General features: G+C 41.6%; 1 protein-coding gene across 3 annotated transcripts in view; it reads left to right on the top strand.

Annotated features, from left to right (window-relative positions):
- Positions 1 to 3115: 3115 nt before the first annotated feature.
- The window catches only part of Lamp2 (lysosome associated membrane protein 2), a 50859-nt gene continuing 26811 nt past the window's right edge, over positions 3116 to 27163 (top strand). For all 3 annotated transcript variants that reach the window (XM_029472999.2, XM_021152776.2, XM_021152777.2), the window contains exons 1-6: positions 3116 to 3324; positions 17144 to 17259; positions 18863 to 19076; positions 24135 to 24293; positions 25704 to 25903; positions 26715 to 26837. In XM_029472999.2, the coding sequence (XP_029328859.1) occupies positions 3270 to 3324; positions 17144 to 17259; positions 18863 to 19076; positions 24135 to 24293; positions 25704 to 25903; positions 26715 to 26837 (867 nt within the window). In that variant the 5' untranslated portion in view covers positions 3116 to 3269. The remainder of the gene's footprint in view (positions 3325 to 17143; positions 17260 to 18862; positions 19077 to 24134; positions 24294 to 25703; positions 25904 to 26714; positions 26838 to 27163) is intronic.

The following is a 27163-nucleotide window of genomic DNA, read 5'->3' as shown; positions in this document are numbered from 1 at the left end:
TGGCTGTCCTGGAACTCATGCTGTAGACCAGGCTAGACTCGAACTCATGCTGTAGACCAGGCTAGACTCAAACTCACTCTGTAGACCAGGGTAGCCTCAAACTCAAAAATCCCTCACAGAGATCCTCCTGCATCAGACTCTCTAGTGCTGGGATTAAAGTTGTTTACCACCAGGCCCCGTCAATATTTTTTTTTAAATCATAAATAGCATTTGTGATTTATACACACTAATAGACCTCAGTGTGATCTTTTCATACATTCGTAGGGCACACTTTGATTATATTCACTATATTCACAGGGTCTCTCTTTACATCATTCATTGTCCTAATACTGGGGAAAAGGTTTATCAGTGATCTGCCAGTCAGGCTTGGCTGTGCACACACTTAATCCCAGCACTGGAGATGGAGGCAGGAGGATCTCTGTGAGTTCTAGGTCAGCCTGGTCTACATGAGATCCAGGCCAGCCAGGGCCATGTAGGGAGACCCTGTCAAAAACAACAACAACAACAACCCCCAAACAAACAAAAAATCCACAACAAACAAACAAACAAACAAACAAACACAAAACCAAACCAGCAGCAGCAGCAGCGGGTTAAGGAAAGAGTTCTTTAGTAAGGATTGGCGGGGCAACTTTTTTTTTTTACATATAAAACTATTTTTTTATTACATCTTTTCCTTAATTACATTTCCAATGCTATCCCAAAAGTCCCCCATACCCTCCCCCCGCCCCACTTCCCTACCCACCTATTCCCATTCTTTTGGCCCTGGCTTTCCCCTGTACTGGGGCATATTAAGTTTGTATGTCCAATGGGCCTCTCTTTCCAGTGATGGCCGACTAGGCCATCTTTCTTTTTTTTTTTTTTTTTTTTTTGGTTTTTCGAGACAGGGTTTCTCTGTATAGCCCTGGCTGTCCTGGAACTCACTTTGTAGACCAGGCTGGCCTCGAACTCAGAAATCCGCCTGCCTCTGCCTCCCAAGTGCTGGGATTAAAGGCGTGCGCCACCACGCCCGGCTTAGGCCATCTTTCGATACATATGCAGCTAGAGACAAGAGCTCCGGGGTTCTGGTTAGTACATCATGTTGTTCCAACAATAGGGTTGCAGATCCCTTTAGCTCCTTGGGTACTTTCTCTAGCTCCTCCATTGGGGGCCCTGTGATCCATCCAATAGCTGACTGTGAGCATCCACTTCTGTGTTTGCCAGGCCCCGGCATCGTCTCACAAGAGACAGCTATATCTGGGTCCTTTCAGCAAAATCTTGCTAGTGAATGCAATGGTGTCAGCGTTTGGAGGCTGATCATGGGATGGATCTCTGGATATGGGGCAACTTCTAAGGGCTTCATTCAGTCATGTGTTCCCTGCAGACCCAGAACATGGCTCTAGCCAGCTATTGTGAATGGGAGAATGGTCAAATGACATTTTGCTAAAGTTAATGACTAATGCTGTAATGTATGTTAGTCCCATGTTCAGCAAGGTGTTTGCTCCTGACTTAATTTCACCCATGACAGAAAAAAACATTCATTAGCAAGGGTTCTTACTTTCAGGGATGAATCACATTAAAGGAAATGATTGTGAATGCAGATTTGTGGTTATGAATATTTGGGTTGGAGTGGGGGACTGAGGTAGAATTAACTAAATCTATAATGTTCCACAGAAAAATCCTCACCAGTGTCTCATGGAATTTCTGAGAATTCACTAAGCTGCCCCGACAAATCTCTTCTTAAGCTTATTTTTAAATAGAGCCAGAGATTAAAGATCTCCTGAACTGCATGACTTTGAAGCTATGTTTTAGAGCTTCTCTTTGTCTTTTTGTTTATTTGTTTGTTTGTTTGTTTGTTTTGAAACAGGGTTTCTCTGTGCAAACAGAATCTGGCTGTCCTGAAACTTGCTCTGTAGAGCAGGCTAACCTCAAACAGAGATCTGCCTACCTCTGCCTCCGGAGTGCTGGGATTAAAGGCGTGTGACACCACTGCTTTTAGTACTTTTCTAAGTGCAGTTCATGGGCCTCAGCATCAGAATCACCCCAGGTGTTTCTTTAGTAAAGGAATAAGACAGGATGGGAGGAGAAACCCTGCAACCCAAGCTACTTGGCATGCCGAGGCCGAGGAATCCTATGTTCAAGTGCCAGCTGAACTACAGCTATACTTTAAGTGTATATTTTAAGTGTATATCTATTAGGCAACTTAGTGAGGATTAAACCTCAAACAAACAGTAAGCTTGTAGGAAAAAGGGCATTTGTTTCAGAGTCTCTAAGGCACCAGGTAAAATAAACAAAACAAAAACTACTTCCAAAAATCCCTGAGAAGATTGTGTGTGTGTGTTTTGGAAAGCAACATTTGAAGGTCATTGCTTTATTCCAACTCTGGAGTTTTATGTTAATGTTTGCCTCTGTTGTTTTGGGACATGTTTGTTTACTGTTCACTTGGCAAGCGTACAGAATACGGTTTAGTATGAACTCATTAGAGAACATTAACTGTATTTGTATTCCAGATAGAAAAATATCTGGAAGTTTATGTATTTTGTAAAGAGTGTCTCTGGGTAGTAATGGGAGTGATCTTAATTTCCTTCTATTCTTATCTCTCTCTCTTTTTTTCTTCCTCTATTTAAAAATATGCTTCCTCTTTCTGACTTCAATTTCCCCATCAAGGAAAGAGAGTGTTATAACTTTGTGAACTTCAAGAGCATGGTCTGATCTGGTGGTCAATGACTCCATACCCCCTAGCTTCCTTATCCACCTATAGTATAAACTGTGTAGGTGGTCTCCATACTTGAATAATCGTGTATTATTTTTACATATATTTTCATATATATAAATTTACATTCATATATATTCACATATATATCTTGAGAGGCCTAGCAACCATTTTGTTGCCAGAAAAAATGATGCTGTTTGTTCTCAAGGACCTAGAATAGAAATAACCCACTGTCTACAAGCATCAAAGTTCCTCCTTTCCTGCTAGCCTTAAAAAATGCCCTCCTCGCACATCTCTTTCTAGTTTAATAATGGCTGTGAACCAAAAAGCCAGGGCGTGGCCACGCCGCCCTCATGCCCGGACATCACCGCCTCCCTCTCAGCGTCTAAGCATGCTGATTGGCTGAAAGGAATAAAGAACCCCGCCCCTGGTCTTATGACTCCAGCTGAAGCGGCGAGTCCAGGCTTTTGCGGTGCCTCCGTGCCTCGGTCGGTGGTCGCTCGTGCTTTCGCTTCCGCAGGGCTGCGAGGGGATTCGTTCGAATTGTAGGTCCGGTCATCGCCTGGCCTGAGGGATCACGATGTGCCTCTCTCCGGTTAAGGGCGCAAAGCTCATCCTGATCTTTCTGTTCCTAGGTGAGTTTTTGGGCCCTCTGGTGTCTTTCAGCCGGGCCCGGGGGATCGGGGGAGTTTCAGAGGCCACAACCTGAAAGACTGGTCTTTGAGGAGGCGTTGAGAGACCGAACAGCTGACACAGGGCGGCGGCGGCCCGAGGCGGCGGCGGAGGGGGGGCGCGGGGGGGCCGGGAGGGGGGACACAGGACCTGGAGAAAGGCCTGGCCGTGGGATGGCCCGCCAGGAGGGCCTCTGAGAGTAACAGCGGGGCAAGTAAGGGGACGAGGGAGGACGACGTCGAGGGATTAGGCAAGAGGAGTGCAGAGTTCTAGACCTCTGGGCTAGAGAGAGCAACTTGGAAAAAGAGTCGGGGAGCAGACACCGGGGAGTTTTGGTTTCCTGGATCAGGGGAGAGTTTTAAAGATGGTGAAAAAAAAGTGTAGAGCGAGAAATAGAATTTGGTACGGAAGGCGCTGTACCCTCGTGAAATTGTTGGGGGGGGGGGAGGGCATGGGGGGGGTAGGTAGATAGGACAGTAGGGCCTAAGGGACAGAGACACCGTTTTGGGAGCTTTGTAGGTAGGACTTGAGGCTGGGAGAAGCAGGGATTGAAGAGCTAAGGAATGGCCTTGGAGTTTGAGGGTGAAGTGATATATATATAGTGACTGGGGCTGGAGTAACTTCCGGAAAGAAAAGTTATACCCAACCTCCGAAGACTAAAGGGATGAGGGGATAACTTTGGTGGGGAGTGAGTATCTGACTTGAAGGTGTTGAGGATCTCAGTTTTTTTTTTTTTTTTTTTTGGTGTTGTTGGTTTGCTTGATTTTTGTTGGTTTGTTTGTTTTTCTCGCATAACTTTCGCTACTTCCTCCCAGCCAGACTCCCGACAGAAATATCCCTAGATGCTAAAGCCGGGGAGCTTCCAAGATGGTAATTGTGTATCTGAGCTTTGTATATTCAATCCATTTTCTTCACAACCGCTTGGATTTTTTTTCTACTTTTTTTTTTTTCCTTCTCACCACAGGTCAGCTTAGTCGTGGTTTTAAAGTGGTGGGAAGAGTTGCTGGGTTAATAATGTTGGTTGTTTGTTATCTGTCCCAATAGACTTGAGAGTCCATAACAGCCTAAGCTTGAACTTTGATCCCAGTGTCCTCCTGACCTGATTTACTCTGCTCCTTGTTACCTTGTGCCTCTTGCTGTTTGTGCTTTAATAAAGAGATAGAAGAAAAAAGACCCAGACCAGAATGGGCTGGAGATAGGTCTATTGAGGGTGCTTTGAGAAAAGCAAAAGAATTGCATTTGTAATTCACATGTTGGTGGGATAGAATCAACTGGTACAGTGTGTTCTTACACAGTGGGCATTTGGCAATATCTTCTTAGAGGCATTATTTTTCCCGTAATAGCTTTTGAGTTTTTTTTTTTTGAGATTGTATTTTAATTATATTTTCCCTTCCCTTCTCCACCTCTAAATCTTCCCATATACTTCGCCCTTCCCTTCTTCAAACCCATGCCTTCTTTATTATTGTTATCACCTGCTTATTTGTATAGATATATGTATTCTAGAGGAATTTGCGTGTGTCCCACTGGGCAGCTTCGAGTGGATAGAGGCCAGGGATCCTGCTAATCTGCTTGCAAGGACAGGAACAGCCCCTCTCAATAAAGAGGAAATGTAACTGAGGAAAATATGTAATAAAAATATTAAAAATTAAAAAAAAAAGAGTTCTCTCTTTCAACATCAGCAGTGCCAAATGTTAGAGCACAGCATCCAGTGAGCTCCTCCCATGACTCCCAAGGAGCTTACTAGGGAGCCTTTGGAATCAAAACCTTCCCCAACCATATTAAGGTCTTTCTTCTTTTCCTCCTAGGCTTTTGCTTATACACAGTAGAGTTTTCTAGAAGTTGTGTACATAATATGTGCCGATATGATTCTAGTGTCCTTGCTATTTATTAATTTATCAACTTTCATTTCTAATAACAGTAAATGCCAGCAGATATAATTCACCTAAGCCAAGACTCTGTGACGTCTTCCATAGTCCAGAACATTCTGACTCTAATACGTTTGCAGGCCCTTGATCTAGCTGAGCATACTGTGTAAGAAACTCCTCTAACACTTCTGAAATTGGGTCACAAGGCTGAGCATGCACACCTGATTCTAAGCCTTACCTGTGAGGCACTTACTGAGGGCTGGCTGACCCCAAAGACAGGCTTGTTTGCAGTGGAAAACACCTTATCAGTGATGAGAGAACATCTGACAAAGGCCTGTTTAACCAGTAATTCCCTGCCAATTGAATCTGTGCAAACATAATGCTGTTATTGTTCAGAGAATGTGAGAAAAATACTTTACCTATGTGCTGGCTTTTGTGCCATTAAAATTTTTTTTTAATGAAGTCTTTTCTTTTGCATTTAAAAAAGCAGTACAGGCTCATTGCAGAAAGTAAACAGACAAGGCTTAGTACATAGAAGAACTCAAACCTTGTGACTTGTAGTTAACTAGATTCATCCTTTTAGATGTTTCCTGAAGCTGATTCCATCCACAACTTCAGAAAGGGAGTTACAGGAGCAATAATGTAGGATGCAGGGTCGGGGTTTTTTTTTTAATATTTTTTTGATTTATCTATATTTTATTTATGTATTTTTTTTCTGCCTGTATGTCTGTGTATTACATGTGTCCCTGGTACCAGTGGCAGTTTGAGGGCGGTAATCACATCCCCCTGGAACTGGAGTTTGCACAGACACTCGTGAGTTGCCATGTGGGTGCTGGGGAATCAACTGGGTTCTCTGGAAGAGTGATGGATGAGCCCCCTCCACCCCCCACGATCTAGTTTTTAGGTCTGCACAGCTCTTCTTTCAGGCATATCCTGGTTTGCTGTCAGGCTGAGGAAGATTCTGCGGGTCTTAAGAATTGTTTTTGGATTTTATGTTTTACATTTTCTTTTTTCTCCAGACAGGGTTTCTCTGTGTAGCCCTGGCTGTCCTGGAACTCACTCTGTAGACCAGGCTGGCCTCGAACTCAGAAATCTGCCTGCCTCTGCCTCCCGAGTGCTGGGATTAAAGGTGTGCCCCACCACGCTCGGCACATGTTTTACATTTTCATGTCAGAATGGACACCAAAGAATAGGGTTTTGAAAACTGTAGGCATAACTGTGTCTTGGTACTTAAGTGGGTACCAGTCCTGACTGTGTACTCTGATTGGTGTACTGGTTCAGTTTGCAAACTTCATAATTCTATTCCATCTCTAGCAGTGGCTTCTTAAAAATAACTATTTTAGTGGAGCAGTGGTTTTGCACAAGTTTAATCCCAGCACTTGGGAGACAGAGGCAGGCAGATCTGTGAGTTTGAGGCCAGCCTGGTCTACATAATGAGTTCCTGGACAGCCAGGGCTGTTTCGCAGAGAAACCTCGTCTTGGAAAACAAAAACAAAACAAAAGTCTACTTTAAGGTTAGGGCTATATCTCAGTTGTAGAGAGCACTTACACAGAGTGGGTGAAGCCCTAGGTTCAGTCTCCAGCCATTTCTGTAAAAAAGGAAGACGAAAACCCTTGTTTTAAAGTAAATATAGGAGATACTCTTAATTAAACTTTATATTGTTTTCCATAGACATTTAGTTTTAAATTTTTAAATTTTTTTTTTAAAGACAGGGTTTCTCTGTGTAGTTCTGGCTGTCCTGGAACTCACTGTATAGATCAGACTCTCTGCCTCCTGAGTGCTGGGATTAAAGGGGCGGACCACTACAAATGGCTCACAAAAAACTTCTCTTGGCTTTCATTTGAATGAATTACAAACAATGAAAGACAACCATTTTGGGGGAAAAGGCCTATGAGTTAGAGACATGAAAAGGGCAACAGATGAAAGTCCTTGCCTAACATCATTGCTTAATTTTGTTTCCATCGTTTCCTCTGTGCTCATCGATTTTTATAACTAGCCTAACTTCTGTTTTTTTTTTTTTTCCTCAGAGTTTTTCAGTGAAATAGCCCTGGCTGTTCTGAAACTCTGCAGACCAAGCTAGCCTCCAGCTCACAGAGATCTACATGTTTCTGCCTCGTTAGTGCTGGGACTAAACATTTGCCCCCCACCATGCCCTGCTTAACTTTTGGGTTTTCTTTGTGTCCTGGAACTCACTCTGTAGACCAGGCAGAAATCTGTCTGCCTCTGTCTCCCAAGTGCTGGGATCAAAGGCGTGCGCCACCACCACCCCCCAGCTTGAGTGAGACTTTAAAAAAAAAGCTTTGTTAACTATCCTGAGTGTAGGTCAGGTTGGGGCCACTCCCTCCCAGAAATTATTAACTGCCTACTGTAAGCTAACCACAGCCAGATGAAAGGGAGGCAGCAGTGGACAGTGGAAGGTCTGCTGTCCTAGAGCCTACATTTTAGAGGGTGAAGATAGCCCTATAGGTAAGTAACATTTCGGATAGTGGGACAAACAGGAAGCAAATAAGAAGGAATAAAAATTAGTAGCTGAGATAGTGCATGCTGGGGTGACCTGTGTATATTATGTGGTCAAAAGGCTTTCTTGTGTTGAGTGACGTTTGGGCAGAGACCTTGGTGCTGGGAGGAGGCCCACCATACTTGTAAGCCTTTGGAATGGTGTGGGTGAGGAGGCTCTGGGAGGGGATGGGAAATCATGATCAAGGCTAATAGGAGCTTTCAGTCAAAATACAACAAATAAATTACTGAAGCTGAAAAAGGAGTATGTTTTCCAGCTCTTAGGTGTAGTAGCCTATTTTCTGTTTTTATGGTCTTAGTCTCTGAGAGGAGGAGGTAGACCTACTGTGGAATGGCCGAAGGTCAGTAGGTAAGATGGTGAATTAGACCAAAGGTGATCTTCTTTTGTCTTCTGTGGCTCTTACAGGGTGTTTTACAAAAAGCTCGTTTGTGTTTTTGAATGAGCATTAAGAGTTCAGGTAATTATAGGCTGGTCTCACGTGATAATTCTAGTCTCTCCTCCTTGGGCTGCTGTTTGGGGGGTTAGGAGGAACACGGTCTCACTGTGTAGCCCTGGAACACTCTACGGCAACCAGGCCAACCTCAAATGTAAGAGCGCACTTACGTCTAGCTCTTCAGTGCAGGGATTTCAGGCATGCACCATCACATTTGGCACTTAAACTTTGCCTGTATAGGCATGAGGCCCAACTTGGAGAGCTAAGAAGGACTTGGTGAGGAGAATTAATTTTCTCAAACAACCAGCACCTCTCCTTTTGGAGAACATCAAAAAATGTCTAACACCGTTTTCCTGTTGGTTTGTTTTCCCCTCTGTAGCCTTACCACAGTTTGTTTGCACAGTGACTTTGATTTCATGGTTCAATTAAGATTCATCTATCTGTGGTAGAGATACTTGAAAGGGCAGGCTTGACAATGTCCATGAGTCCTTGGTTATCACATCTGATAGGGTTCTAAATATTCAAATATTCCTGTGTGTCTAGCCTTATTTTCCTGGAATTGACTGTGACTTTTGTCTGCAACCCAGCCTTGTCTCAGCCTTGGAGAGAGCTTCTGGGATCCTGCTTCTGGAAGGCTGCGCTTCCTAATCAGTTTCTAAAGTGCTCGGAGATTCTTCCATTCCAGAAGTGGATTTTATGAGTACTTGTTGGGATCCCAGTGTGCATTACAAAAGCACTCTGGAGGCCTGCCAACTGTGGCTCAGCAATAGGCACTTTCCATTACTTCAGTAAAGTTGTCTCCTTTTCTTACCTACTCTCTGACCTTAAACAGAATCCAGGAAGTCATTTTATGGTTTAGAACATTATGTTTTGTTAGTTTTAACTGTTGCTTTTCATGCACCAACATTCATAGCGTAAAATTGTATTTTCTGTTGTAAGCAGACCTAACAAAAAGGAAAATGTAAACAAGGGAGTCACAGGTAAACATGAGAACAGCTAACCGGATGTAGTAAACTCATGGGAAACTTGTCACTTAACAGAGAAGGAAATGGGGGCCTTTTGTCCTGCAGTGGGTTTTTCAGTGGTCTTGTTCTGTCATTCAAGCTCACCTGCAACTCCTACTGTGTAGCCTGGGTTAGCCTGGAATTCATAGCAGTCCTCCTGCCTCAACCTCCTGAATGCTGAGATTATAGGCTATGCCCTGTTTTGTAGAGTGTGTGTATTCATGTATGAGTACATATGTGCATGTTGCACATGCGGAATGTAGAGGACTACTTGCAAGAGTCAGTTCTTCTACCCTGTGGATTCTAGGAATTGAACCTAGTTCTTAGTTCTTAAGTTGTCAGGTTGGTATAAGCAGCTTTACTTCTGGGGCATCTCTCTGGCCCCATGCCTTTAAGAAAAACATTTATTTATATGTATGCATTTTCTGCTTGTGTGTATGTCTGTGTTCTACATTCATGACCTAGTGCCCCTCAGAGACAAGAAGAGGGAGTTGGTTGCTCTGGAGCTGGAGTTAAGGATGGTTGTGAGCACCATAAGGGTGCTGGGAACTGAACCCAGGTCCTCTGCAAGAGCAACAAATGCTTTTAACCACTGAGCTATCTCTCCAGGTTTGTATGCCTCCCTCCCTGCCATAAACAAACAAACAAACACACACACAAAAAACCAACCAAAACCCCCACTTTTTGGCCAACCTCAAGGTAAATGGATAAAGTTTGGGGTAGGACTTAATGGGCCGAAAGTAAAGATACATTTTAGAATGAGACAGGTTCCCTTTCTTTACGTCCTGTGTTTATTGAAAGGGAGGCTTATAAACAGGATCTCTAACTTGCTTGGAAAACTTCTCTTAGCTTAGAGTGTTTATACCCCATCGAGAAACCCATTAGACAAATACTGCAGTTCTTGGCAAGAGTAACTGGCCCAGAGTCTCACAGCTAGTATGTTTGGCTTCCTGAGTGGATTGTAGCTTTTCAGCTTTGCATGTGGGTGGTGAGTTCTTTTCATCATTTCATTATATTGTTTCTGAGATCACTGTTATGTGGGTTTTAGTTTTTTTGTTTTTGTTTTAAATTTTATTTCTATGAGTGCTTTGCCTGCTTGCATGTCTGCCATGTTGTGCCTGGTACTTGAGGATGCCACGGGAGGGTGTTGGGTCTTGTGGGACTAGAATTAAAGACGATTGTGAATAGCCATGTAGGTTATGGGAATCCAGCCTGGGTCCTCTGGAGTGACCGAGCCATTTCTCCATCCCCTGTTATATGGATTTTGTTTCTATCTTCTATCTCTATTTTTCCCCCAAAACAGGGTTATTCTGAGTAACAGCCTTGGTTGACCTGTAACTTGCTCTGCAGACTGGCCTCGAACTCAGAAATCTGCCTATGTCTGCTGATTAAAGGCATGTGCTGGCACGGTGCTTTGTTTTAGTCTATGTACCTTCCAGGCACCTTTTGGGCCAAACAGACCCATGAAAACTTAGCCACTTTTTTTTTCCAATGGTTAGCCGAGTTCTGAAAACCTATACATGACCATTTGGAGCAGCCCTGACAGCAGCATTGCACTTGAGAATGTTGTTTTTGTGAGGCATGATCTTTTTTCTTTTCTTTCAAGAATAAAGTCTCAGCTCCATGATACTAGGATATATTCAGCTATGACTTTGAAAGGCCGTACAGCCTTCAACATACATACAGCCTTTAAAATAGTTTGGCAATTCTAAAAATCAAGCATAGCAGTTAAGTGTGGAAATCACTTGCCAGAGACACTCTACTCAAGTATTACATTTCAAAATTAATCTTTCACTTTATGGGGAAAGCATTATTCATGGCTTGAAATATGAGTCACAGTTTATGGAAAATTGACATGAGCCTTGTGGCAATATCCAGAACACTGATAAGTTCATGATTTGGAAGTTCAAAAGAAAACTGTCCTCCTGTAATACAACTGAGCCGTACAACTGAACCAAATTTCAGGTCTGCATTGAGGGTGTTTTCACTTTGATATAATCGATCAGTATTTATTGAAAACCTAATATGTATTCAGCATTACTAGGAACACTAATGGAGGAACAGTCACGGACCTGTTCTTCAGTGTGACAGACAAGATAGATGACATTCATATAAAAGACACTCTTTCAGGTCTGTGGCTTAGATGAGATTTTAGGATTAAAGGAGCATATTGGAATTCAGATGAGTGACGGAAACATTTGTAAAGGGAATCTTTATCACCCACTCACAGACTTTGGTATCTTATTAATCATAAATTGCTTACTTTACATCAGTTGTCACAACATACTAGTTTGCGGTGAAGTGGCAGTTCGGAAGTGCTATATTTTGGAGCTTTTGCCAGTAGGAGAGACAGGAGCCAATAACAAAATAAGTTGGATCTGCATTGTCCTGAGAGCTGCTGATGTTGAATACTTTTAAATGTATTTACTGGCCAGTTGTAGTTCTTCATTTGAACAGTATCTGTCATTTGTCCCTATAATAAAAAATACTGAAAGAACATTAAAAATATCAGTAATTCAAGATAGCGTAAAGTCCACTGAGATGTGCAAATATGTTTTATGGACTGTTCTGTAAGGGCTTTTATATTCAAGGGAACTTTGTGGATAAGTGAGATAGCATGTAAGTATGGGTCCCATTTATTATTATTTTTTGAAACGGGTTGGTTGTAAGGGGCTAGCTTAGAGTGGCCTTGAACTCATGATCTTTCTGCTTCAGCTTCCTAAGTGCTAGGATTACAGGCTTGCATAACCATGCCCAGCTTCCGTCTCAGTTACAAGAGAACAAAACCTGATGGATTTTAAGCAAAAAGGGAGTTTATTGAAATCATAGTGGGTTAGGGTTTGGTAGCACAAATCTAATTCCAGGGAGGAAAATGGGAGTTCTTAGCCAGCCCAGAAAACAGTGAGTTCAAGGCATTCTGGGATATATAGCAAGACTGTCTGACTGGGCAGGGTGATTGATTCCAGGGGATTTGGGGGCAGAAGCAAGTGATCCCTGAGTTCAAGGCCATAGTGAGACACTGTCTCAAAAAGAAAGGGGTGGGGAGGAAAAAAGACTGTCTTAAAACAGACAAACCAGAAAACCAAACAACTCCTCCCCCCCCCGCCCCCCCCCCCCCGTAGCAATAACAATAAAACCGGAAAACTGCAGTGGGACATATTATAGTCTTTGAAACCATAAAATTCCATTGTTAGATAAATATTCAACATACAGGCTTACCAGTCCATGAAAGAGTGTTTACATCTGCCTCTGTGATGGGACAGATTGGGATCCTTCTAGCTGTCCATCAACAATACCACAGATCTATAGCAAAGGTTCACCCTGACATCAGAAGCACTAGACTAGAATGATTGAATTGCAGTCATACCACAGTGAATCTCACAGGTTGAGTGAAAGAAGACAGACCTAAAAGAGAGCATAGTATGTTATTCTGCCTATACCACGCCAAGAAAATAAGAGGCAGTAGTCATCTGTTATATGTCAGGATGGCATTTTACTTTGGAAGAGGAATAAATAGTAGCTGAATGGAGAAGCTATAAGAACTTTGGGAATATAGTCAGCCTTTTTTGTCCTCTACAGGTTCTGTATGCACAGATTAAACCAGGTGTGGATCAAAGGATGAGTGAGAAAAAGTATACTGAGTCTTATGAACTTTCTTTTTTACATTACATTTATGCTCTATTATATAAGTGATCCAGAGAGGTTATAGAAGCATGTGGATGAATTATGTACAAATACGGTATACGTCATTTTATGTAAGGGACTAGAACATCTGTGAATTTCAGTATCTTCCCAGTGTCCTGGAAACTGTTCCTGTAGGTTCCAACACTGTACTTGGAATGTTCTGCTTCTTGGAGGAGGGTTTACACTTGCCCATGTAATAAAAAAAATGCTCTGAGCTGTGATGTTACATCTCAATAACATTTTGCTTTAAAGTGAGCAAGGACTGGGCATGTAGTTGTGTGGTAGCACACTTGCTCCCCATTTCAATCTCCTGTACCCAAATCACAAAATAATGTATTAAAAAGGTTCATAGTATATCAGTTTACTTAGACAGAGGGAGAACTCTGGTCAGGTATACCAAAACCTAATATCCCAGGTCATGCTACTGGCTTGCATTGCTATGACCAACTGATAATAGTAGTTAAGCTTCTACCATTGGCTAGCATACCTTTTTTTCTGGGTACTTGAACCTGCTCTTTTCCTTGCCCATAGGATGCTTTTTCTGTAGCTGGTTCCCTCCTCAGCTCTTTTACTTTTAAGTCTGGGTGGAGTTGTTAGGGACAGTTTAGCTGTAAAGGAGGTTTGGAAAGCAAGTTTTCAACATTTCCAGTTTCTATAGCAGCCAATGATGTGTGGACCAGCAGTTAGATTCATGTTGAACGGTACAGTTATTTTACCTTTACAGCCCCAAAGTAGTAGTCCTTACGGTGAAGATTTAAGCCATCAGAAGGAAATGGATCTCAAGTGCTAGAAACAATTGAAGTGAAGCTGAGTGGAGTGTAGCCTTTGGGCCCAGTGGAAACTAGTTCAGCCGGATTAAAGGGTGTGTTCTGGGAAAATGGTCTGAATGATGGTGGAGCAATAGGGTGGGACAAGATTAAGGGTTACTTTGAGAGTCAGACAGGAATTTAAATTTAGTTTGGAGTCTGGGAACCAGTAAAATTAAGCCTCAGTGTTGGAGAAACAAGTTGTATCTGGCAGTGCTTTTTAGGGACAGCTCAGAGGGTCTGTAGTAATATAGGAAGAAAACGAGAGGAGTCCTTTTTTGGAGGAGGAAGTAAAAAATGAATCTGGATTTTGGAATTGTTTAGTTTGAGCTGATAAACCTATGAGTAAAAGCAGTCCTGATGAAGGTGGACTTGGAGAAGGATGGCTAGGTGTGTCCGGGGCCTGGGGCATCCCTCTGTTCTCAGTCTTGTGCCAGGATTGGTCAAGATTGGTATCCTGAGTTTGGTCGAAAGAGATACAACCCAGAATCTCTTCTTAAAGCCTTTCCTTTTCGCCATGGCAAATTGATCCTGTTACTATCTTCCTTCTTTCCTTTAATTTTTATTTTATTTTATTTATTTATTTATTTAGAGACAGGGTTTCTCTGTGTAGCCCTGTCTATCCTGGAACTCTGTAGACCAGGCTGGCCTCAAACTCAGAAATCCACCTGCCTCTGCCTCCCCAGTGCTGGGATTAAAGGCGTGCTCCACCATGCCCGGCCCTTCCTTTAATTCTATTCTTTCCTTTCCTTTCCTTTCCTTTCCTTTCCTTTCCTTTCCTTTCCTTTTCTTTTTTCTCTTCTTTTCTTTTCTTTAGACTGGGTTTTGTCTGTACCTTAGCTGTCCTAGAACTTGCTCTGTAGACCAGGCTGGTCTCAAGCTCATAGAGCTCCACCTGCCTTGAGAACAGCTTAGGTTAACTTTTTACCGGCCTCAGCATCTTTTTAAATATTTATTTTAATTTTATGTGCATGGGTATTTTTGTCTGCATATATGTCTGTGATCACATGTGTTCCTGGTGCCAGCCTTGGCCAGAAGAGGACATCAGATCTCCTAGAATTGGTGGTAATGTTGGTTGTGAGCCCCCGTGTGGTGTTGGGAATCAAACTCCGGTCCTCTGGAACAGCATCTAGTTCTCTTAACCATGGAACCATATCTCCAGCCGAGCTTGCATATCTCCCCCTCTTTTTCTTTCATTCCAGTATTTGAGATTTATTTTTTTAAAGTGTATTAGTATTTTGCGTGAATGTATGTTTGTACTCCATGTGGGTGCCTAGTACCCGTAGAAGCCAAAAGAGGACATGAGATTCCCCCCAGAACTAGAGTTTTAGACAGTTGTGAGCTGCCATGTGGTTACTGGGAATCCAACCTCCATCCTCTGCAAGAACAAGTGCTCTTACCCACTCAGCCATCTCTGCAGCCCCGTCCCTCAATTTCTTGGATGCTGGGGTTGTAAGTGTGCACCATTATGCCTGGCTTCTCAATTACTTTCATAATAGTTTTGAGTAGTTTGGGTAGAAGAAGAGGATCCTTTATCTTTAAATTGATTTTAAGTAACACATAAAACAAAATTGTACACAGTAAAATGAGATGTCATGATTTTTGGATGCATATGAATAATTCTAATTTTAAAGAATCAAACTAAACCTTGCTCCCTGGTGTTGTTCATTTCTTTATGGAAAAGCTTTGAAAAAATCCTTTCCTTTTGAAGTGCAGTATACTGCTGCTGTGCCATGCAGTGTGTTGATGTTGAAGCATATCAGGGTTGCTTACTCCTAAGTGTCCTAACTGTTATTTAGTTTCTATTGATTGGCATTTCTTCATCCCTTCTCATGTACTCTGCCCAGCTTCTTGTAGCCACGATTTTACGCTCAACTTCTAAAGACTACAGCAAAAGAGAGATGCACACATACCTGTAATGGATATAGATGCAAAACTCTTAAAAACCATAGCAAATTGAATGCAACAACATATTAAAAAGATCATTTATCATGACCAAGGAGGCTTTATACCAGGGATACAAGCTGGAGAACTTTATGCCAAGCTTTGAGATCAAGCACAGGCAAAACAAAACTCCAGCTGAAGTTGGAGTTCTCAGCAGCACTCTACAGGTAGACTTGGATCTGCTTGGCAGCTCCATTTCTTGTCTGTAAAGAAAAGAATGGTGGCAAAAACCTATGTTCCTTATACAAGGTCTTTCTGAAATGAATCTTTGCCAATACTTAGTCATTATCAGCCACCACAAGCTTTAGCATAGTGTTTGGGCTTGCTAAGGCAGCTAGGGCTCTGGAGCATGAAAGGTAGCCTTTTGTGTATGGCTTGAAAGTGGTTGCTGAGGCATGCTGGCTTGGTATTCCTCTTAGGAGTTTTCTCTTTAGTTTGATAGCATGTCTCTACCTGTAAATGACACTGGCTTGCTTGGATAGCATTAAAGGGTGTGCAGTGATCTTAACAGGAAGCAGCGTCCCCTTGGGTCATGTATTAGACATGCAAGGCAATTCTCAAAAGGTTGCCAGTTATTTATGTTGCAGGTGAATTTCCTGGCATATTTTCCCCTTCTCCATTAAAATATTGACACTTTAGGGGCTTGAGTTTAATAGGCGATGTTGCAGCGACCTTTAAGTAATAGAAGATTAGAGTTAGACGATAAGTCCCAAAGCATTTCTGCGTGAAAGTTTCTCCATTTACAGAAGGAGCAGGTTGAGAATGTAGGAAGAGATTGCGGGTCCATGAGAACGGTTCATCAAACTTTTTACTCAATTCAGTTTTAGTGAGAAATGAAGTTATGAATTCTGCATTTGTAAAGATTGACCTTTCTTAGGATCTACTAGGCTGTAACAACCCTTTGAGTTGTTGCTTCTCTGTTATTGTGATCCTTGTGTTTAGAAAAGCTAAACCTGATTACATCAGAATAAAATCATTTGGCAAGATCTCCATGTGTCCTGTCATATAGTTGGCAACAGAATGTTGAGTCAGAACATAAGCCATCTGATTAATCATCATTGCAGAGAAAGTTTCACTGACTGGGTTGAGAGAAGCAGGACTTAATACACTTTCCACACGTGCCCCTACATTAGTTACTTCAAAACCTAAGAAAGCATTGGCTGTAACAGCTCAGTGGAGTGCTAGCCAAATGTATGGAGCCCTGGCTTTGACTCACAGCACTGCAAAACCAAATAAGAACAGCAACAAGACAACTGTAATGTCTAAAACTGAACTAACAAGGTGTGAATGAATGTAAGAATCAGATGCCACTAGTTTCTGCCATCCCCTAAGCATCAAGGATCAACTAACCATTTCCAAAAGAGAAAATGCTACCCTTATTACCAGTGGCTTGTTAAAAACTACAAAGAAATATAATCACCAAGATAACCATCTTTTTTAACGTACATGTTTTATTTTAGAGCTGGTTGAACTTCAGCAGTACCTTGAATTTATTTTTATCCTGTATATATTGTCTTTTTATTTTAGGAGCCGTTCAGTCCAATGCATTGATAGTTAATTTGACAGATTCAAAGGGTACTTGCCTTTATGCAGAATGGGAGATGAATTTCACAATAACATATGAAACTACAAACCACACCAATGTAAGTAAACATCTCTGCCTTTTTTTTTTTAGGGTTATTTGCTTATTTGCTTACAGTGTTTTGCCTGAATGGGTATCTGTGCACCACATTCATACAGTGCCCTGAGAGGTCAATACAGAGCATTGAATCCTGTGGAACTGGGATTACAGATGAGGGTGAACTGCCAAGTTGGTGCTGGGAATCCTCTGGAAGAGCAGGTGCTGCTGTTAAGCAGGGAGCAGTTTTTCTAGTGCACTAGAGTGAGCAGTTTTTGTTTGTTGGGTGGTAAGCACTGTACTACTTCCAGTCTCGAGTTTTCTATCAGGATTTATTTACATTTAGCATTTTTTGTTTGTCCCGCACCACTGCAGACAGGGTCTCTGTGGAGCTCTGGCTGTCCTGGAACTAAGATTCCCCTCTGTCTGCCTCCTAAGTGCTGAGATTAAAGGTGTGTGCCACCATGTCCAGCTTTACATTTAAACTTTTTTTTTATACCCTTTACTTTTTTAAAAAAAAAGATTTATTATGTATGCCTGCAGGCCAGAAGAGGACATCAGATCTCATTACAGATGGTTGTGAGTCACCATGGGGTTGCTGGGAACTGAACTCAGGACCTCTGAAAGAGCAGTCAGTGCTCTTAACCTCTGAGACAGATCTCCAGCCACTACTTTTTAACCTTTTATACTGGGTACAAATAAGATCTCAGGTTAATTTGCCTAACACTTAAGTCCTGTGTTCTAAAAGTATTAATATTCTTACAACTGTTCTGCTTAGATTGGAGGGGAGACTTTGAATTCATTGATTCTTTGGAGTTTTCCTTGGAGATGGTTATATGCAAATGAGGAAAGACTTCATAGTATTTCAGTTACAGCAACTTTTGTAATAATAGAATATACTGACATTAAAACTTGAATTTCTTTTTTTATCTTTAAAAATTATGTTTTAATTTTTTTATGTGTGTATAGGGTGTATGGGTTTAATTTTATTTGTGTGTGTCTGTGTACCACTTGTGTGTCTGGTGTCAGAGGAGGGCAGAAAAGGACATAGCCTCCCCTGAAATTAGAGTTACAGACAATTGTGAGTCCATAATATGGGGTCTATAAATCCAACCCAAGTCTTCCAGATGAGTAAGCAGTGCTCTTAACCACTGAGCCATCTTTTTAGGCTCCCAACTTCTAAGAAACAGTTTGCAGTATCTACCTATTGCTTTGTTGGTCTCTTTGGTCTTTTTTTTGCCTTATTTTCATTTTGTTAAAGCCCTATATATAACATGACCTAAAAAAAACAACCCAATGTGTAAGCTGTGAAATTGCTCACTGGTAGAACTCTTGCCCATTGTGTATGAGACCCTGGATTTTCTCCTGAGGTTTACTGAAATGAGCTAAGAGTTAGAGAAGAGGCCGGGCGACTTCTCTCTTCTTCAGACATACATGAGCTTGCCCAGACTACTGGTGTGTGTAGCTAAAGAATCTGAGATTGGGAAAGAGCCTCTTGGCTGAGGGGAAAGTGTGATTTAGCTAAAAGTGGTACACCCAACTGGGTTCTCCAGGGGTGGTGGGCTTTTACTGATGTCTGTTTTTTTTCTTCTTACCCACTCCTAAACTTTTTTCTTTTTATCTTTTAGAAAACTAGAACCATTGCAGTACCTGACAAGGTGACACATGATGGAAGCAGTTGTGGGGATGACCAGAATAGTGCCAAAATAATGATACAATTTGGATTCGCTGTCTCTTGGGCTGTGAATTTTACCAAGGAAGCATCTCACTATTCAATTCACGACATCGTGCTTTCCTACAACACCAGTGATAGCACAGCATTTCCTGATGCTGTAGCTAAAGGTAAACTTAAGAATTGGATTGATTTTGTATTCTCTTGCTTTCATTAGTAACAAAAAATGTCAACAACTAAAATAATGATTATTATGCCTATCTGTCTTCCTAATAAGAGTAAAAAAATCAAGTCCTCTTATTCATTTAAGCTCTGAGTTCATGCATAGAGTCGTGTTGGGCACAAAGTGATATTGAGTACCATTTCTGGAGTGTTTTGCTCTATGCAGTATTCTACTGAGTGTACAGTTTATAGCAACCTTTGGAAGGGTTGATAATAATAAAGGGGATGAGGCTTGGTGACTTCCCCAAAGGCTCTAAATTTAGTAAGTGAGCAAAGAGCTAGTGATTGCAGCCAGTTTCCTGAGATAGAGAGTGTGCACACTTAACTCCTTTTATCTACTCAGTAGTGGGCACTAAGTAAATGGTGGTGAGTGAGAAAACTCCTTACTAATTGAAAGTGTCCCAGGTCAGTAATGTAGAAGAAATGTCTTACCTTCAGATCTTTTTACTGTTACTGTGAACCTTTACTTGAAAAGTTAAACTAACTGCTATTTTGAGACAACTTTAGGTCAAGAACAACTTGATTAGGTCAGTCTCGTCATTCTTTTTTTTTTTTTTTTTCCGAGACAGGGTTTCTCTGTGTAGCCCTGGCTGTCCTGGAACTCACTCTGTAGACCAGGCTGGCCTCGAACTCAGAAATCCGCCTGCCTCTGCCTCCCGAGTGCTGGGATTAAAGGCGTGCGCCACCACGCCCGGCTCAGTCTCGTCTTTCTTAAACAGTCATGCATTCAAATGTTCTGAAAGTGTGTGTGGTGGAGAATTTAAGGTGTTTTTTGTTCTTTTCTTTTTTTTTTTTTTGTCAAGCCAGGCTGACCTGAGATATATACTCCTCCTATCAGCGGCCTTGAGGATTGAGATCTTTGGTGTTTGTACACCACCATCCTCAGTTTGGGATGTAATTCTCTCCCTTTTCGGCCCCCTCCAGTGAAGTTAGCTTAGCAGGATGTCTGGAGTAGTTAGCTCTCTTACACATAGTGTGCCATTCTGACTGCAGAAACACTGGCAAGTCAACGTCAGGCGCTGAGATCTGGAGTTAATACCACTCTTGGACTTGTAGATGGAAAGAGCATACTTCAAAGCCATGGAGCTCTTAAGTTCAAGGCCATCCTGGTCTACTGAAAAATCAAACCAAAGTATTAATTCTACTAATCTCTTGTTTTGAGAGAAGAACCGAGGCAAGAGGTTATTAGCTATTTTTAGATATTTATCTTTGGCTGGGGCATGGTTGCATTATCTTTAAATACTAGGATAAATTTGTCCTTGACTTTCTGTTTAAGTGAGAAGACAGTTTATAAATCTTTTGTGACCCTGTGAGGAAAACTCTAGACCTTTTTTTCTCAACAACAACATAAAGCACACAGTAAATTCAGAATGTATTATGCATTCTATAGTTGTATCTGTTGATCCATGGGCTGAGTGCCTGCTTTCTGAGTGTTCTCACCAGGGGTCCTGATGAAAAGCAGAGAGAAAAGAGGGATTGGGAACAGAATGAGAGAGGTCAGTGTATGATGGAGGGGTAAAGGTGCTTGCTTCGTCCTGAGCTGCAGGCTTATGGTGGAACGTAAGTGGAAGAATTGGAGCAGGATGCTTCCACCAGGGGGAGCCAGAGGATGCACAGCAGTCATTGGAGAGTTGCCTGAGATCCAGGCTGTCTGTCTGTGTAGCAGGAGGCCAAGCCAGTTGGCTCAGTACAGTGGGCCTCATTATAGGGGCTTGGGAAGCCAAGAAAGGGCTTTTAGCACAATGAAGGTAGGCACTAGGGAAACCGTGGTAGGTTTTTCTAAGCCAGAAAATGATACAAGCAAAGCAGAGAGAGCAGTTTATAGAGAATATATTGCTGGATTAATTTGGAAGTGAGGAGACTACAAGCAGAAGAAGCCAGCTTCAGAATCTGTTATAATCAGGGGATGATGTGACCCATCCCTCAACTGCGTGGGCAACTGTTAAAGGAAGATGGCTTTAGTCAGACATGTTAGATAAAGTCACTAACATGCTAACCCCTTTCCTTGTCTTTATTTTAAACAAGTGGTTGTTGACTTTTTCTGTGACTGTCTTCTGTATAATAAAGTATCAAAACTTTTGAACTTTCTTTACGTATACTTTAGAGAATTGCCTTTGAAATAATTTAGTAGTTTGAAATGCTACTTTTGTTTTGCTTTGCTTTGCTTTGTTTTGTTTGTTTTTCTGAGACAGAGTTTCTTTGTATAACCTTTGCTGTCCTGGAACTCAGTCTAGACGAGACTGGCCTTCAACTCACAGAGATCCTCCTGCTTCTGCCTTCTGAATGCTGGGATTAAAGGCGTGTGCTACCACTGCCCTACTCTGAAATGCTAAGTTTTAGGCATTTAATAATTGAAGTAACTTTGAAGCTGCTACTTAAAAAATGTTTTTATGATTAAAATACAAATTAAAAACCCAGAGAGAATAATATAGCAGACTCATAGAGACTTATTACCCAGAATATATTTTTTAATTTTAGAGTCTCATTGTATAGCCCTACCTAGCCTGGAATTCCCTATGGAGACCAGGTTGGTTTCTAATTTATAGAGATCTACCAGCCTTTGTCTCCTGGGTGCTGGGATTAAAGGAGTATGCCTGGGTTAATAAATCGAATTTTAAAATGGGTGTTTCATTATTTAAAGAAACAAAACTTTACTGCTAAATTTGAGATACTCCTTGATTTCATTTTCTTCTCTGCCTGCTAGAGGCAACCAGCCTTATATCTTCAGGGTGTGATATTCCTGTATGTGTTCATAGGGAATAGTTTTAACTTTTATATAGTTTCATAGTATAATCCTAAAATGTTTAGAAACTTTTTTCCTATCATCATTTTTTGTTTGTTTTGTTTTTGAAACAGTTCACCAAGTAGCTCTTGTTTTCCTTGAACTCAACTATGTAGACTAGGACTGGCCTCAAACTCACAGAGATCCATCTGCCTTTGCTTCCTGAGTGCTGGAATTAAAGGCATGTGCCACATCGCCTGGCTTCCGCTCATTGTTTTTTAAGGTCTGTCTTTATATAGCAAGTTCACATCTGCTCCTTTTTGATAACAAGGAGACAATTTTAGGAAAACATTCAAATTTAAAAATCCCCAAACTCCATCTGTCCATTAGGGGGTGCCAAGAAGCACTACGTGGCTGCCTTGTTACATGATGGAGATGCATAGAAGACTACCCGTGTTAGGGATCATGAATACATTCTTTTCTGCTTCTCCAAGAGACCAGGCCACTTAGATCTGTATGAGTTCAGTATTTTGCAGTTTCACTATAGGCATTCCAGTAAAAATTCTGTTCACAGTGGCATACATTTTTACTTGAAGATTTCTTGAAATGGAATCATTTGTTTTACGTTTTTCTTTATTACACTTTATTTTTGTCTTTTTGAGACAGTTTCTCTGTGAAATAGCCATGGCTGTTTTGGAACTTACTTTATAGCCTAAGTTAGCCTCAAACTCAACTAGATCTGCCTGCTTCTGCCTCCAGAATTAAAGATTAAAGGCATTAATTAAAGGCATGTGTCACCAATGCCAGACTGGGACACAGTCACCAGGCCTGTCACTTCTCGGAATCACCTCAGTAGCCCCAGAAAGAGGAAGGCTCTATCACTTCTAATGTAGCCCAGATGGGCCTCTGGCTAGCTGAAGCCAAGCACAAGCTTGAAGTCCCAGTCCTCCAGGCTCTCTACCTCTGGAGCGGCAGGCATTTCAGTGCTGGCCTATGTGGCTCCACCACCTTATTTTCTGGGGTGCTGAGTATTGAACCTGGGGCCTCTGATATGCTTATAGGGCAGTAACTCTTTCCACTGTGCACCATTCTCAGCAGTCTGCCTTTCTTACAGTCACTAAGTCCCATCTAGTTACTGTAGAAAGGCATTTTAAACTTACCTTTGGTTTTCTTCCTCCTGCCCTTCACTATATCTCGATTTTCACCTAAGCAACCATTGGCCTTCTGTTCCCCCTGGTAATTAAAAGTTAGGGTCAGAGTTTTTTTCTGCCTATGGTTGGATATTTATTAACATCCCTTAAAATAAATTAGGCCTTATTTCCTCTCTTAAGGCTTACTCTAACTAGGATTGGTATCTGTTGGTAAAGGACATCATTTTTCTCCAGCAAAAATGGGACTCCCTTGTGTTGTTGTTTTGACACTTTTTGCCTTATTGTTCTTTATTTGTTTCAACTCTCCTTGCTATGCTCTTGGTTATTTTGAGAGTGAGGGTGTAGGGAGAGGAAGGAACATGAAGTTGGGTGGGTAGGTAGGGTCAGGGACAGGTTGGGGGAGGGAGAACATGATGACTTTGTGTGTAGGAGTGTGTGCTGTCAAGTCTGACAACCCCAGTTGGCTGTCTGGAATCTGAAGGAGAGAACCATCTCCTGCAGTTTATCCTCTGACGGCCCCCACATGTGTACTCTCCATAACCAGCTTGCACACAGGTGTCCATGAACACAAAACCATAGCAAGAGCAACAGGTAATGTGAAAAACAGAAGCAAGTCCCCCATTGTCAACCAAGCTCATACTGTCCTTAGGTGTGAGAAGTTTCAGGGGAACACCTTCTACAAATATCTTCTTTCTTTAAAAAAATAATGCTTCTTTATTATTTTAACATTTATTTTATGTGTATGGGTGTTTTGCCTGCACGTATGTCTATGCATCCTGTGTGTGCCTACTGCCCACAGAGGCCAGAAGAGGTATGACATCCCCATGGGACTGGAATTACAGGTATTTGTGAGCCACCAAATGGGTGTTAGGAACTAGCTGCCGGTGCGGGTAACCATGAAGCCATCCCTCTAGTCTTTCTGCTTTCTGCTTTCTTTCATAACCCTTATGTCTTGTCTTCCCTACTGCTTACAGTTCCAGTCACAGTGAATTTGTCATTCCTGTCAACGCTCCACAGTTTATAACCTTTGACATAGCAAGGCCTAGAAGAAAGGGAACCTGTATTTATGTTAATATAAATATATTAGTTTCTCTTGTCTTCCTGGAAATAACATTGTTAACCTTGTTTTATAGGAGTTCATACTGTTAAAAATCCTGAGAATTTCACAGTTCCATTGGATGTCATCTTTAAGTGCAATAGTGTTTTAACTTACAACCTGACTCCTGTTGTTCAGAACTATTGGGGTATTCACCTCCAAGCTTTTGTCCAAAATGGTACAGTGAGTAAAAATGGTAAGTTTGTTCTTTCCTCTCTCTCTCTGTCTCTCTCTCTCTGTCTCTCTTTCTCTCTCTCTTTCCTTCCTTCCTTCCTTCCTTCCTTGACACAGGGTTTCTCTGTATAACAGCCCAGGCTGTCCTGTAACTCTCTGTAGATCAGGCTGGCCTCGGACTCCCAGAGATCTACCTGCCTCTGCCTCTCTAGTGCTGGGATTAAAGACATTTGCCTCCACTGCCTAATCAAAAACCGTAAGTCCTTAAATGGACTTATATATGTGGCTCTTATTTTAAGGGCAGACTATATCAGGTAGCATTCACTGAGATCACCGTCTGAGAACATTTCTTAAGGTGCAGACTAAATATTTTTAAAGTGATAGATCGATCTTCCTTCCTTCCTTCCTTCCTTCCTTCCTTCCTTCCTTCCTTCCTTCCTTTCTTTTTTGTGAGACAGGGTTTCTCTGTGTAGTCCTGGCCATCCTGGAACTCCCTCTGTAGATCAGTCTGGCCTCCCATCTCAGAGATCTACCTGCCTCTGCCTCCTAGGATCATAGGCGTGCACTGTGAGCATAGGCTTAAAGTGATAACCATTCTTACAGATAATTTCAGTTGAAATTTTATGATATACATGCAATTGTCTTGTTTGTAGTATGTTGTGTTTGTGAATGTGTGTGTGTGTGTGTGTGTGTGTTTATCTGTATGAGAGAGAGAGGGGGAGGGAGGGAGGGAGAGAGAGAGAGAGAGAGAGAGAATGAATGAGAATGTAAGCACTAGAGACCCACACACACACACAGAGAGAGAGAGAGAGAGAGAGAGAGAGAGAGAGAGAGAGAGAATATGAATGAGAATGTAAGCACTAGAGACCCACAGTGGACTGTTTAATGGAAATGTAATAATTTCACATTCATTACTTGAAAACTAATACTTTCTAAGAAGGGATTTAAATATCAATAACCTGCTAGAGGAGTGATAGAAATATGATTCCTTTGTATTTAAACCCTTCAACGATTTCCAGGCTAATTTTTAGTACCACTTCTTCACAGTGGTTGTTACATTTGAAGGAAAAAAAAAAACATTTTTAGCTTGGGGGTGGGGAGTGGGGTTGTTTTAGACTTGTCTCTGAATTTCTCATCAGAGACAGGGGAAATTCTTTGAAATAAAGGCATTTGTGGGCCCAAGAAGGAAGATTATGTGGCCACAGTTGAATACTATAACTTTTGATGTGTTCGGAGTTTGTCTATTCTGGTCACAACTCATAAGAGATTCTCTGTTTATGAAACAGTAGCTTAGGAACCCGTGCTTCATCCCCCGAGGTCTTCTTTTGCTCTAATTAACCCCTTGGACTGTGAGAACCTAACTCGAAGTAGTTTGCTCTTCCCTGGCCTAATAAAGCAAGATCACCCGAGCTTGTTTTGTCCTTTGTTTTAGAACAAGTGTGTGAGAAAGACCAAACTGTCACCACTGTGGCACCCATCATTCACACCACTGCCCCGTCGACTACAACCACACTCACTCCAACTTCAACACCCACTCCAACTCCAACTGTTGGAAACTACAGCATTAGAAATGGCAATACTACCTGTCTGCTGGCTACCATGGGGCTGCAGCTGAACATCACAGAGGAGAAGGTAGGGTTTAGTGAAACCTTTTTTGTAAACTGTCTGTATCTTAAGTAATGTATAGTGCACCGTGCACTTAATAACCGATACTAGAGTGATTTAAGTTTAAATGCAGAGTTGGTGTTGACTTGAGTTTTGAATAATTTGGAATGACTATATCCATGAATAGTTAATCTCACCATCTAGGAATCTTGACCAGCAGAAAACCTGCCAATTTATTAAAAGACTTCTTTACAGCTTAGATTCTATAAGCCTTCAGTAGCTCAGCATATGTAGTTAAGTTGGAGATGGGATAAGATAAAGTTCAGGGATAGAGCAGTTACAGCACATGTACAAGGTCTGGGTACCACCCCAACACTGCCAAAAATGAAAGTCAAATCAAAGCCTTTTCAGGCTTTTATTTGAACCACACTGTAGGTTGGTGCAAGGCTATTTGATGAGTCAGAGCACAATTATGGTCAAGTCCTTGTCCAGTTGCAATACCTCATTTGGACACCAGATGGAGTGCCAGTGAACAAATCACATTTTTTAGGATCCGAAACAAACTAGACAGATGGCTTTTGTGCTCTGAAAAAAAAAAAAAAGTGTTTTCATTTGACTCATTACTGGGGAAACTTCCCTCTTGTTATTGTAGTTGAAGTTGGCTGAGTCATAGCTTGAAGTCTTGCATCAAGTTCTCATGAAAGTAAGACATCAGGAATTCAAGTGTCCACACAAAAGAGGTTGTGTTGTATGTTGACATTGGTTTTATCAGTGTAAAGGGCTTTGGTGTTGACTTTTACAGTTAATCTGCACCTCCCTTCTCTTTATTCTCCCGAAGGTGCCTTTTATTTTTAACATCAACCCTGCCACAACCAACTTCACCGGCAGCTGTCAACCTCAAAGTGCTCAACTTAGGCTGAACAACAGCCAAATTAAGTATCTTGACTTTATCTTTGCTGTGGTAAGTACTGAAAGCTAAAGCGCTTTCTCTGAGAAGTGCACCTGCAAGTTTGAACAGTGGGTAGGTGTATGCGGGGAGGGGGACGATATTTGGTTTATTTATCCCTGCTCATCTCTGAGTCAACTGGGCTATCTATAGGCTGGACTCTTGTATTAATAATCACACAAAGTGGCCATTGTACTATTATATGTGCTTCAGTGTAGAAACAAGAATGAACTCATAGTAAAAGAAAACTAGCTCTAATTAGTTTTTATAATATTTTCTCTATTATTAGACAATTCTCATGCTAACACACCGTTTTAAACCTTTTATAGTTATATCCTTTG

The sequence above is a fragment of the Mus caroli genome, unplaced genomic scaffold, assembly GCF_978045245.1.
Source record: "Mus caroli unplaced genomic scaffold, Mus_caroli_1 scaffold_5, whole genome shotgun sequence".
NCBI lineage: Eukaryota > Metazoa > Chordata > Mammalia > Rodentia > Muridae > Mus > Mus caroli.
The sequence above is the reverse complement of the archived record's forward strand: the minus strand, read 5'-3'. Positions and strand labels throughout refer to the sequence as shown.